The following is a 13,934-nucleotide window of genomic DNA, read 5'->3' on the forward strand; positions in this document are numbered from 1 at the left end:
ACTTGCCTTCTATCAGCACAACTGTTCAGGCTTCTCAACTTGGGTGTAATTGCCTCTTCAGTGGTATTCTAGCCTTGTAGAGGCACAATCAGCGTCAGGCTTGCTTTTATATATATATGTGTGTGTGTGTGTAAAGAATAAAGTTTAGTAAGAAGTGGCAACTATAGAGCTGTGATTTAAAATTTGAAACTGTGTTCTCTTTGAGTGGTTATACTCCATGTGTACATGCCTGATCTGCTCGGTGCTGTATTAGCAGTTAGTCATCAATGAACAAAGATTGTCAGACAGAAGATAGTATTGATTAGAATAAAAATAATCCATCAGCAAAGCGTTATTAAAGCCCATGCACAGGCACGAGATGCTTGGATTAGCGAAGAGGAACTCAAACAGGCTTTCTTGGGCTTGGGACGTGTGACTGTTAGAGGCAGCGCGTTTTTATTTTATTGGCCTCTGGCAAAATTGTAAATCAGCGAAATACAAGGCGTGTCGGGGTCAGCATGATCTGCAGAGTAGCCATGCATGGACAGGTCTAATATATATAGTATATGGATATTTTTGGAGAATTTTTGGAATATCCCAGATGTTTCCTTTCCTTACACATTATCAAGTGTGTAAAGAGGTTGCCTCTTCTGCTTCATCTGTGATAAACCAACCAACAACAACAAACTCAACAAAAAAGCACATTTAAATTTGAATATTCTTTGAAATGACACAAAGATTGGAATCTTTTGGTTAGAGTGGTGCACAGACCAGAACCTTTAGGAGGGAGGTTGAGTCCCTGCACAGTGACCCAGTGGCAGGCTTTCTGATATACAGGCTGTAGCACTGCGGTTCAGTCAGCTATGAAAGGTTTCAATACAGGAAGACTTGTGCAACAGTTGCTACACGTACCATGTAGCCCCGTACAGCAGGGCACTGCGCTCTGACAGCGGCGTAGTCTCACTAGTAAAAGTGAAGGATACGGTGGCACGGACCAGGTTTGGCAGGTTTTTTTCATGCCAGGATCTGACGGACTGAGAAACCTCAGCACCAGTCAGAAGTTGCGCGCTCATTACATTGTAAGGCGGGACTTTGTCATGACTGAGCTCAGTGCTTTTAACAAGCTTCTGTTTCCATGAGCACTTGTTTTCCCTTCGTTATAGTCATTATTAACAGCACAGTAAATGTATGCTATATTTAAAAATATATTATGTCTGAGTCATGGCATTCGAACAAGCTAAACTGGAAGTTGTGTATGAAAACAGACATAATAAGGTTCATGGAAAATGGACAACTTAATTTTGACATCCTGTCAGGTGTCCATAGGAAAACAATCTGAATAATTGAAAATCCACAGCAATTTGTCCTAAAACCGAACCAAACAACACTAATCTGTCACAAGCACCAGACTTTAATCACGACTGAATCCAACAACGCTTCCTGCAGCTTTAACTCAGTTTCAGTTTTATATTTAAAGAGCAGAAAGCACATATCAATTTTCTACCAGTATCTATATAATGTACGCTCACTGGTGATTTCATTTGTTAAATAAAACAGATTTCACGTGTTAAAGACACAATAATTCTATTTTTGCATTTTAATGAATAGTCATTTTTGTGGGATTAAGATTAAATTATATATAAATATAATCATATTATCATAGGAAGCAGCCCTGAAGAAATCACATATTTTCCTATGGTGAAAAAATTATTTTCTTGAAAAATATTTTAACATGTCAATATTTTTTGCTTCCCATCATGTGGATAATTCATAATAATGACGGGACCATTTGGTTGATTCCACCAAGATTTGATTCTTAAGCAAACTGCTGGCATGTGGAAGCACTATAACAATTTAGTGGAAAATCACATATAACCTCATCAGTAAAACTTACAATCTTAAAAAATTTTAAAAAATCAAATTAAAAAAAAATAATTTTATTATGTCTGACAGTCTGTAATCCAGTGTGCCTTTCATTTTTCATTACATGAAATTTAAGCATTTAAAAAAGCAAGTCTATCAAAAATGTCAATCAATTGTAGAAAAAAAAGATTCCCCTTTAGAAACCCCAGTCATAAATGGAAGATCATAATATACATATCCATTCATAATATTCCTTTATATTTTATACATTTTTATCAAAGAAATATACTATAAACCTCTGTGATGTTAGCACTAATATACTGATTCAGTGAAGCATTTATGTTCACATTATAGACTTAAAAACGAGAGAGAAACCTGAAACTTCACGGAAATCGGTCCTATTTAGTATGAGGCTTCTTTTTCTTCTCTAACACCAGACTGCACGAGCCAGCATACAACATGACTCCGAAAGCACACGACATTAAAAAAAAACAATTCGACCTCCATCAGCCAGGACTGGTTCGTCCACACCATGAAGGAAAACTAAAGTAAACCCATTAGCTACGTTTGGCCCGCTTATGCAGTGGGGTGGTGGGAGTGGCCTCGTTTCTCTCTGAGTGAGTGCTGAGGGCCTGCAAGGCTTGCAGCTGCTGCACACGCATCACCAGCTCAGCCTCGCAGGCCTGCGTCAGGTCGGCAGTCTTCTTGCCGTCCCAGCCTAGTGCCTCGGCCATGGCCTCCGATCCCGCATTCAGCACCTGCTGAACATGCATTCGAGGCACAAGTTCACATCACCATGGATGCAAAAGCCCATGTTTTTATCATTTATCTGAAAAATATAGTCACTGTAAAAATAAATAAATACATAAATAGATGGCATCTTTTGATATAATCTTTTGATATAATTGATACTATCTGATATTATTCAATCTCCAACTACTCCATATTTTAATATTCATTATTTCACATGGGTTAGTGTCAGTTAAAGTGGATGTTAAGTAATCAGTTATGTAACAACGGTCAGCGTAGCCAGACTGGGTGCTGATGTTGTGGAATGCATGGTGCTAGTGCCCCCATGTGGAAAACAGATGAAAATGCATTAAGAGAATAATCTGGATAACTTTTACTCTCAGACCTTGTAAACAGTACATGTATTCAGGATGTAGGTGATCCTTGGCTCTTTAATAAAACCTCAGTGAGGAGAAACAGGTTCACTGTTCCCAAACCTGCAGTTCTGTGTTGGAGAGTCTAGTTGCAGGGCTCATTTTGGTCTTCAGAACTTGAAGTGTCCTGGAGCTGATACCTGCCACCGAGTTCATCTCCAGCCCATCTGTTTCATCCTCAACCGTTCCACCTGCACCAGGCACAGCACACTAATTAGCTCTCAAAAAGCACATGATCTATTTAATGTGCATTAGCTAAGGCGTTCATTCAACTGTAAGAATTATATGTAAAATGGCTCGATGCAGTGACATTTTCTGCTTGTGGTGACAGAGATCACCCCCCCCGAAGGAGAGAGGGTGATGTGACCGGGACTGGCTGGCTGGTTCTTTGGTGTGGTGGTCAGGGCACTGGTTACCCTGTTTACGACCTGCTGGACCCAGGGCTGAGAACCAGGAATGGTTGCTGCCCTCCGCCTTCACCACAAATGGTGTCAGAAGCAGGAAGGCCTTGGGAGCGCACTCATGGGTAAGGAACCCACCACCCCCTGCTGTTAGGGGGACGGGATAAAGCCTGGGGTCTTACATCGTCGTAACCCTGGATGATGAAGGGCTGGAGCACGAAGCACCCATTTAAGGGGTGAAGCGCAGGCGGTGACTGAGACCACCAGCCCCTGAAGGAGAGGGTGATTTGACGGGGATCGTCACTGAAGGCAGGGGAACTGGGTGGTCTGGCTGCTATGCCAGGGCTGGTCCTAGCTATGGCCTGTAGGGCTTGGGTTCAAGACCCAGGGGTAGTCGTTGCCCTCGGCTTTTGCCAAACTGCTACTTAACCCCTCAGTGGCAAAGCAAGGCACGTGCTTTCGAAGGATTTTGTTTTCCATTGCACAGTTGTGCCACCTCTTGGCTGTGGACCTTCAATAAGTCAAAATCAAGCACATCCATTGTCTCAGACACCAGACTGTCAGACGACTTGTTTTTAAAACATTTTCAAAATTACATGTCTGTAACGAGATTCCTACCCTCTTGAAGCGCGGCCTGGCCATCTTCTTTCTCCAAAGCCTTCAGGAAGAGCTGCAGTAGCTCTCTGGATTGCCTCTCCTCTTCCCTGCGGTCCAGGAATCTCTGCAAGGTGTCTTGTAAATCCTTGGCCTTCTGCTCTGGGAAGCCCAGTACTGAGGCCAGGTCTGCGCAAGGTACATCTACCAGACTCTGTGAACACATATTTTAGCATTCAGTCTGAGGCAACAGAGCGATAAATAGCGACTGTCGTTGGGGCATCACGGAGTGGGGACGAGGTTTGATTTCAACAGACCTGCAGATCTGCTTCAGACATAAGAATGATGCTGGCCAGGTCCTGCCTGAGCTGGCGAGCTAAACCGTGCCAGCCCTCTGCACCACTGGGCAAGCTGTCCACCACGTCCGCCTCCACTTCAAAAGAATCTTGGCTGAGCCTTGCTCTGTGTCCATCACCTACAGAGGATGGTACACCTGATTAGGATCTGAGGTAAGCTTAATAAGAGAAATGTCTGTATCCAGGGACATTCTTACATCTACTAGCAGGGGTCCATATTTCCTTCTCACTCAACAACATGAATTTGGTATTTGAAGGCAGACATAAAAAGTAGTCTTCATCTTCCACAATAGTCCCATCATCCTCAAGCGTCACCAACACTGGCGTACCATGGTCAAACCCTAACTTTCCACTTCCTGTATAAAAGAAAAGAGAAATGAATTACAGAAAAGGCATGGCATATACAAAAGACACAGAAGACATGGGGTCTTAGATATTTACATTTACAGCATTCAGCGGACGCTTTTATCCAAAGCGACTTACAGTTATGACTGAGTACAACTTGAGCAATTGAGAGTTAAGGGTCTCACTCAGGGGCCAACAGTGGCAACTTGGCGGTGGTGGGGAATGAACCAGCAACCTTCTGATTACAAGTCAAGTACCTTAACCACTGAGACACCACTAACATGGAGAGCTTAGTAGTAGTACAACAAAAAAGAAGGAAAAGACAAACCATCATTTCATGAGCTTTGGGAAGGTCTTGATTTGATTAAGCCTGGCAAATCTTCACTTTAGATATATCCGCAAGCGGCAATTCCGGGTTCAAAAATGCATCGGCCCCTGGACCCATCACGCAGAAGGCCCCCACAAGGTCTCCGTGCCAGCCATTAAACTGCTAAATCTCGTATCAACCTACAACACTATAGCTCACTGGTTATGTTATCATCAGTACTGGCCCATGTGCTTGCCTGCCATCATCGTACACGTCCGAACCCACAGAGCAATAAAGCATAACTGCTGTTTACGGATACAAGAACAATACTGGGTTTTAGTCACACATGACAATAGAGTGGTCTATTATTTCTCAAACCTATGAGATAATTATGTACGCACGTTTCTTTCCAATACATCAGGACCCAAGGGACACTGGCCTGTGTGGTATGCTATTTGTAAAAGGTTCCCATTTATTCTAGAATTTGATGAGTCTTGAAAGATTTAGATATTGACCGTCTGACCTTTAAACGGTAAGTCATAGATTTTAAACAAATAACTGGAAAGCAGTAGAGTTTTAAAAATAAATTATTTGCCAATGTGTTTGGCTTTTGTAACTCTTCTATGTGTCTGTATAACACTCCATGTCTATAAACCTCTGTACTGATGTGACCTACTTTCTCCGTCCATGCAAACACAAGGCGCATGCAGAGTATTGCATGGAGGAACATTTGTGTTGATTTGAACTCCGTTTCTACCTTTTGTCCATTTCTGAGATACGAGTTGCTTACCTTTTACTCTGAGCTGATCCAAGGAACACACCACCAGACCGAAATGTCTCTGGCGGGTCGCGTTACACACTTTGCAAGGTTTCAGATCAGCCATGGTGGCACTTACAGTATCAGCTAAGCTAACTCTCTTACTACTGTAGGGTTCCGACCCCCTTTATTACTCCAATAATTATGAGATGGCTTTGATAATACTGCATTAGCTGCGCTTTCTACGGCGTGTTTATTTGAATTTCACTTCGTGCTTTCAACATTAAAAGTAAACCGTGTTGACAGCAGACGCTCTGGATCAGCTAGGTGGCCTAAGACAGGCTCGAGTAATCGATTCAGATTCATCTAAATCTAAGTAATGAAAAAAAGTTAATTGTAATATAATTTAACATCTTTCTTTTAGAATCAGAATACCCATCTTCACAAATTGCACATGTAATGCATTTTTGTAACAATTGCTCTTCAGCTATTTTCAGACTTCATTTATGTCTGGTGAATCTAGGTATAAATGAATTTAGGTATAAATGAAATAAATATAACTGCTAAAAAATCTGGAAAAGTTGTATTATAGATATTTAAAAGCAGCACTGTCTTTCATTGTCGAATAACTGAAATTTCTATGAAATATTACTGAAAGACAAAATTATAAACTGGACAGAATTGTTTTGTTTGTATTTAGTTTGTTGCCCACCACCTCCCGACAAACTTTATCACCGGATTCGTCACCGTGCTGAACCACAAAAATCGTACTTTGTAGATATTATATCGTCTCCTAAAATCTCACGAAATACGCCGTTCAGCATTATAAAACACGTTTCCACATAATAACGAACCTTTATTTTGAAATGTCGCCGGTGAGCAGTAGCTCGGGGTTGATTATTTTACCTACGCCAGGCAGAAGTAATCGATGCAACATCTAAACCCACTCGATAGCCGCGCAGCCCGGAGAAGATGGCGTCCTCGGAGCAGGCGGAGCAGCAAAGCCAGGTAGTTAAATCACGCCGGGAGTCTTCAGCATTGCTTGACGGCGACCAGCTGGACGTCAACGTTCGTGTCGTGTCAGCTCTCGTCCCCTGTTGTTTTGAGGAAAGTTTTTGCCCGCCCAGTGTGGGCTGGCTAGCCGGAGCTTGTAGTAGCTGCAGGCCAGACGGGGCTGTTCAGACTGACTTAGAGATGTCAGCAAACACAGCTAGATTATTCCCTAACTAATGTGTCTCTGAGGAACAAACACAGCTAGGTTATTCTCTAACTAATGTGCCTCTGTCTCTGAGGAACAAACACAGCTAGGTTATTCCCTAACTAATGTGTCCTGCCTCTGAGGAACAAACACAGCTGGTTTATTGCCTAACCTAATGCGTTTCTGTGTTGTGCAGCGTCCTCTTAATGACTCAGGGTGTAACTACAGTAGGTTTTTTTTTTTTTTGTTTTTTGTTTTTAAATATACAGTTACCTTCTTGTCATTTAGTTTTTGTGTATTGTTAATCATTTTTAACAAGCTAAGGAAAGTGACATGATGTAGTTAGTGCCTACGTTTAATGAATGGAAATGTTGAAGGCAGACACACACAAGTCTGCTCTTTGGTGTGGTTTTGCAGGCCAGGAGTGTAGCTACAGGTTTGGCGCTGTAGAGCGGGCGTGCAGTGAGGTGGAGCGGTTTCCCTGCTCTACCACACCCGTGTTTGAGCCACGACCACAGCAACTCCTGTTACAGGCCGTGTCACGTGAGGAAAGAAACGAGAAACCGTGTCTTTATTGAGCATAAAGATGAGCGTGAGGATTAGTGGGGGAGTTTGCTCAGTGTTGTGGTCAATACCAAAAAGCACCGATGGCCTTTGTGTCCAGTGCTGGCAGCATGTTGCCCATCCCGTGCCGCTGGGGGCAAAGGGTAGAAAAACATGAGTTTGGAAATGTGTGTTCAGGTAATTCTTCAGCCAGTGTTTGTGCCAGCTTATTGAAGCATATGGAACATATTTTTATTACCATGTTATATGTACATAGCAAGTTGTAAATAGTCTTCTTTTCTCCAATGAAAAACATGTCATTAGTGTGTTTCTCATATTGAATCAGCAAAAATATGATTCTCCAGTATTGTCTGTGGATTGCTAGAAGAAATATAATACAGATCCCAGCCAAATCAATTTTCTTTTAACTCGTCTGCCAATATTCTGTCAGGCTAGCTAAAATCAACTAAATAATAAGTGAATATTGAGTATGTTTAGTAAATGTGTGCTTGCAGGCCCATCTGGCTGTGTTGTAAATATCCCTTTCCTACATTGTTTAGTTCCCTTTGACATTTTGGGAAATTGAAGTAAGACATACAGGCCTAGTATTTACAAAAAAAAAAAAGCAACTTTAAATGTATAGATGTTTTTTAGGGTAAAAGCTTTTCTGCTTTTAGATTTGGTTTCAGCAGGGGATGTTTTGTGATTGATGAGAGCACAAGAATGCAAATAAGTTGCTCAAGGAAGTGCCACTAGATATCAGTTATATCGGGTTAAATTTTCTTTGTCAGTCGAAGTGCAATGAGGACCTCTTGTAGCCTTGTCTTTTGATGTGGTTATTTCTGGAGTTTGTCTCATATCTGCTGTAAAAGTTCTGTTTTTACCCGTGTGTAGTGCAGATGATAGTCTGGTTGATGGAGCTAGCGATCAGGCTAGAATCGGTTTTCAAACCTTGGACATGAGTAATGGGGTTTTGTTACAGTATCAGCTGACTTTCAGGTTCATGACCAAAATCCAACAGGTGATTGAAAGTGAAGAAGGCTTTTCATCTTTTCCACCACTATGATACTATATACAAGAAATGTCTGTAATATATAACAGTAAAGTAAAAACACTCCTAACATCCATGGATGCATGTCCCCGCTCATGCTAAAGGACACAGAGTGTTGCCCTTCATAGAGTGTAATATGAAAGTGTTTATGCATTTTCTGTCCTCACCCCTCCACTATACGCTGCCCATTGCACATGTGCTTTCATTGGGGATTAATGCCGCGTTAGCCCCTAAAGGTACACCAAGCGTCGTGAAACTAAGGCATACTGCATCAACTTTTTGATGTGCTGAAGCAAAACTGTCCTTTAATAAACGTTTTCGTTAATGCTAGTGCTTCACCTTTCTTTCCAGGGCTCGCCGGTCTTTTGTCTTGCTTGAATAACTAGCAGTCTGTCTGCCTTTTTTTCCCCACTTACCTGTTTCTCATTCACAAGCGGTAAAGTGTAAGTTTAACCTTCAGGACTGGGGCAAAGTAAGCACGACAATGTGTGAACTGCCTAACTGCTTCCGTTACAGCCCTGCGTTAGTGAACTCCCACAGAAATGTTCAGATCCGTGTGCTGGAGCAGGTGGTAGATGTGAACACTGATGCAGCATCAGGACCACTGTAAGAGAGCAGAGCTCCACTGTGGTCTTGGCCCAACACCGTACCGTTACATTGCTAAACTGCTTCCACTAAGATGGCTGGCATACAGGCTTGATTGTTTTCGTCATCAGAGATGAGAGCTGAGTGTGTTGTGTAAAGAATGCCTCTAGGTGGTGCCGTAATGCCAGTGTGCTTTTCTTTGCAGAGTGGCTCTCCAGTCAGGGAAGATGGTCTTCTGCGGGAAGCACTGGTAAGGCATCACTCTGGGTGTCTGCTACTAGCACACAACATTTTCACACAGTGAAATTTAGCACAAGGTAATGCAATTATCAATAGTTGGGACCCATTTGGTCACCCCTACACATTTTAGTTTCTTAGCTTTGTTAAGTGAGCATGCTTATTATTATTAAAAAAACTACTGACTGCATTTGCAAAAAGAAGTAAGGCAAACCATAAGTGATAAATATCTAACCACTAAGCTGTTTTGCTACTTGTAAAAAGTAAAAAAGAAGGGTTTGTGAGATGATGTCAGTTGGCTCTCAGGTTGTTGTTTTTTTGTTTTTTTTAATGAGTAGGCATGACTGTCTTTAATCCAGAGTTACATTTACCAGCCTTGAATTTGCCACCAGAAACTATTATACCACTTGATTCTCATACATAATTTAAAAACATAGTCTGTCATGTCCCTTTTTTGTCATTTACATACTTGCCTATGGCATGTTTATAATATCGGGATGGTTAGTTTATAAATTGTTCCCTTTTATTTAATGTAGTTTCATGCCATATATGATCTCAGACCGTGCTAAAAGCACTCTGCTCCAAAGCATAAAACTGCAGATTATTAAGCCTCGTACTTTCCTTTCTTTTCTCCTTTTGATGAGCTGCTCTTTCCCAGTTAACTGGATTATTACAGCGCTGGATAATTCATGTCACAAGGCATTATTTGGATGAGGTGAATAATTGAAATCTGTGTCTGAAGGGATTTGATGTGGATGAGAGGAAGGGCACCATGGGCAGGCTTGGAGGGAGGTTCTGGGCGGGTGTGTGCTGGTATGTCAGGCTGGGGACAGCAGTCATGCTAACAGGTTCTGACTCGCCTCTCCGGGACGGTCGGCCGTCGTTCCTCGCTGGTGAGAGGCAGCCTTAGTTGTCTGAGCAGTAGCAGGTTTGGACCCGCCCTCTATGCTGGGCTGTCACTCAACGCCAACACAGTCATACTCCTGCCTAAATGCTCTCCTCTAAGAGCTGCCCTCATCTATCAGCTCTCTCTCAAGCCCCCCCGACCAGAGGCTGGTCTCACCTATCACTCCTGTGTGTACCCCCTAGGGCCTGGCTTCGCCTATTGGCGCTCTGTGTCTCTGTCTCTGTCTCTGTCTCTCTCTCTCTCTCTCTCTCTCTCGCTCATTTTTCTCATACATTTTCTCTTAACATTCTTTGCCTTTATTTTTTTTTATACCAGAATCACCACCGTAGGCTAACATCAAACTGACCTGGACATTTGTTTTTTTGGCCATACTGTGAAAGTCTGTGAATAATATTCTAATCTCCATTTCTTCAGAAGATTCATTCATTCTTCTGTATCCTCAGGAATATTTAACCCTTCACAAAATTAGCTCTAACTGCCTCACGTAGTTATACCTCTCGGTTATTTGCTCTGCGCTTGTTCCTAAAATACGCTTTAGGTTACATGCTTACGCCTCAGTTACACATCGGTGATGTGTAGCTGTGCTCCCTCGGGTCCGTGCGTCTCCAGCAGTGACCCCTCCGCATGGACCCGCTTTGACCCCGAGTGGGTCTCCAGGGGGCGAGCCCCTGCCTGCCGAGCTCACGCCTCACACCACAAATATCACTGGCCTCCTGTCGAAAGAGGCAGGGACGCAGAGGCTGGCGGGAGGAAGAGTGGAGGAGTGGGGTAGGGGGTGGATGAGAAAGTTGTCAGAAGAACATCCCGGCCTCGCTGTGACTTCAAAAGCTCCCCTTCCCCAGGATATTAAGCGACTGTGATGAAAAATTTAGTGAGCGTTAAATAAGGCGCTTTGAAGTGATCTGTTTTGGCTCAGCAGTCTCCGAATTTCCGGAGCCCCTCTGCTATCACCACCATGTTGGTTGGGAGGAGGGGAAAAGCGGAAAAGGCTCCACAAAGCACAGGAATCGGGCAGATGCCAACGTTACCAACGTTACCGCTGCATCCAGTAGCAGCGGTTGGGAGAGGGCATTTGTTTTTGTTTTGTTTGTTTATTTTTCCTCATCTGGTTTTTCTCTTTACTCCCTTCGTTTAGCTTTTCTTCTCCGGCTTTGCCATCACCCTTCGCCCTCCGCCTGTGGTAGACATCTGTTGCTCGCATGTTAGTTTTGAAAATGAGCTTCCAGTCCAGTGGGGAGTCATGGAACACAATGGCACTCACAGGAGGGGCTGCTCACGACAGTAGCCCTGTTTTGCTGCTGGAATGACCGGACCGTTTGCGGGAAAGCGTTGTGATTTTGTTTCATTTCTGGGGATTCTGGTTATGAAACCCGAGATGTAATTGTTCGGAGAGCGTCGGGGGTTAACCAGTAATAAATCTGAAAGGCTAACACAGTATTCCTCTGGTGACGCTTTTGAAGCGATTTAGAGCTCTTTTTTCTTTGCTCTTCCCCCTTTTGCTCGTTACTTTCTTTAATTGTGATTGTACTCCTTTATTGGCGTAGTCTGCAGTAAAGGGGAGTTATGGTTGGCGTGGGGCCTTGCGCCTCCGAGATATTTCAGTTATTGGGGAAGACCGTCACGAGGAGGCCATGACAGCTGCTACTACAACGAAGGAAGACGCACTTGACATTAATGTGGGCCTCGAGGCTATAAAAAGTAGGTTTTTTTTTTTCTTTTACTGAAATGTGGAAACCCCACAAAAGAACATCGTTCGATAATAATATTACAGAAAGTTAAGAGTCTTTTAAGCTGGCTCTTGTCAAAAAGAAGGAGTGCCATGCTACGTGTTCCTTCCTGTTTATCGCTGAAGCATGCGGCCAAACTCTCGGCTAGTAGCAAGCCTATAACGTGCAGCTTACAGACAAAACAAAACAGGCAAACAGTGCAAGATGTATAAGTTTCCCACAGTTAGAGTTTTGTTTTCCCTGCCGAGGAAGCCGGCGTCAAAGAACGAGGTGTCGCGTGAAAGCCGGACTGAAGCGCGCGCGTCATCGTTATGACGGCTGGCGTTAGGCCGTTCGCGTCTGAGGCGAGCGACGGGCCGCGGCGACTGAACGGAGAGCGCTCGGTGGAAGGGCGTGTTGTCGAGAGAGTGCCACTCGCACGTCCCGAGCTGCTGGAGGCCGTGGGTAATGACACAGGAAGGACCTGCTGCTTTATTGTTGCTGTGTTGCACTTTTCCCGCTCCCTCCCCGCTCCGGCATCCTTGGAGGACTCCGTATGAATTCTCACTGTCACGTCCAAGGACATGCGGCGCAGGGTCAGCTAATTGCTTTTATGATTATGATTTCACGTCAGATTTATTGTGCGTGCTCAGAGCACTTCTCGAGGGCTGCGGATGCCGGCTTCTGGAAATGAGTTTACGGCTCCAGAGTCATTCGGCCCTCTTGTTTGGCGCTCTTTTTGACTCATTACACATTACTGATTGGAGGTGAATCACTGTGCTTTTTCCTGTAAATGCTCAGGCGTGTGTGTGGTGGTGGTGGTGGTGGGGGGGGTTTGGTTGGTTGTGTTTTTGTTTTGTTTTGTTTTTCTTTCTTTATGTCGAACCCCTTTTCACCCGTGTTTGTTTACTGGTATGAGATGCTCGTGGCATGATTGAGGCTCGACAAAAACCAGAATGCAGTTTCCCGTTTGAACCGAAATGGCATGTCTGTGAAAACCCCACGCCTTCCCTCTGACTCTGATCCTCCGTTTAAGCCACGGAGTTATTTGGGCCCTTTCATATTTTCCAGAATTGTAAATGTTTTTCTTTTTTGATGTCGGTGATGCTCTTTTTTCCTTTCCTTGTTCTTTTTTCCCCCTGGTGCTCTTTGAGAAGGATGAACCGATAGAGACGAGCAGAACGCAGATTTCATTATTCGGTGGTTTTGGTCCTCGGTGTGCTACTGGACCAGATCACTGGAGCCGCTTCCCCGGAGGCCAAATCCAGCAGATTTATGACCGGACGTCTCCCCACATGAAGGCTCTCTTCTTTTGTTTTTTTCCTCCTCTTTTTTTTTTGTAAATTCCACTTCATTTTTAATCTGCACTTGGACTCCTTTCTGAGACACTGAATGTTTTTGTGAGTGTAAAATCTTGCTTTACTTGCAGCGCAGTGAACCAATAGATCTGTGGCAGCGAATAAAGGTTTCATTTATCCCCTGCCTTTAGTTTTTGTGAGGCCATGCAACCCTAAGTTCTGTATTTCTGTACTTCTATAGCATCTGTAGTGCTGCGGCTAATGGGAGCAGTCTCTGATGAGTGTGTCTCATAGCTATAGGCTTGCCACACTGATCTGTAGAAGCAACATGTGTGGGTATATGCATAGATATCTGTCATTTAACGTATCCAGTTCAAGTACGGGTGGAAGAAGCAGTGCACTGATGTCATTAAGAATTTAAATTGGGCACATCATAACATCAAAGTAATCTCAGCTGAGATTTAGCCTCCAGTGTTTGTTCAGGGGTCTTTTCTAGACCTTTTAAACAGTATCGTGTTGTATTGACTTTGAGGGTTGTTTTTTTTTTTTTTACTTACTTAAAATGGAAATACATGAGCAGTGTAAGAGGGGAAGGAGATGATGGTTGAAGTTACTGATGTCATTAGGCTACAGTGTTGCACAAA

At 43.4% G+C, this 13,934-nt stretch overlaps 2 protein-coding genes across 4 annotated transcripts in view; one reads left to right on the forward strand and one right to left on the reverse strand.

Annotated features, from left to right (window-relative positions):
• Nucleotides 1-1,900: 1,900 nt before the first annotated feature.
• Nucleotides 1,901-6,747, reverse strand: dffa (DNA fragmentation factor, alpha polypeptide). 3 transcript variants are annotated; one of them, XM_027016327.2, is made up of 6 exons: nucleotides 6,672-6,747; nucleotides 4,554-4,712; nucleotides 4,318-4,475; nucleotides 4,025-4,214; nucleotides 3,069-3,196; nucleotides 1,901-2,603 (listed from the first exon to the last, which is right to left on the reverse strand). In XM_027016327.2, exons 1-6 carry the CDS (start codon nucleotides 6,700-6,702, stop codon nucleotides 2,400-2,402), a joined length of 870 nt encoding a protein of 289 aa, XP_026872128.2. In that variant the 5' UTR covers nucleotides 6,703-6,747; the 3' UTR covers nucleotides 1,901-2,399. The 3 variants fall into 3 exon arrangements, with proteins under 3 accessions (XP_026872128.2, XP_026872127.2, XP_026872126.2); XM_027016326.2 differs by lacking the exon at nucleotides 6,672-6,747 and adding an exon at nucleotides 5,799-6,093 and having other exon boundaries at nucleotides 1,901-2,600; XM_027016325.2 differs by lacking the exon at nucleotides 6,672-6,747 and adding an exon at nucleotides 5,799-6,093.
• The window catches only part of pex14 (peroxisomal biogenesis factor 14), a 48,270-nt gene continuing 41,020 nt past the window's right edge, over nucleotides 6,685-13,934 (forward strand). The window contains 2 exon segments of the mRNA XM_035522427.1: nucleotides 6,685-6,773; nucleotides 9,348-9,392. Coding sequence (XP_035378320.1) covers nucleotides 6,738-6,773; nucleotides 9,348-9,392 — 81 coding nt within the window. The 5' untranslated portion in view covers nucleotides 6,685-6,737.

This window comes from Electrophorus electricus, chromosome 24 (genome assembly GCF_013358815.1).
Source record: "Electrophorus electricus isolate fEleEle1 chromosome 24, fEleEle1.pri, whole genome shotgun sequence".
Taxonomy (NCBI): domain Eukaryota; kingdom Metazoa; phylum Chordata; class Actinopteri; order Gymnotiformes; family Gymnotidae; genus Electrophorus; species Electrophorus electricus.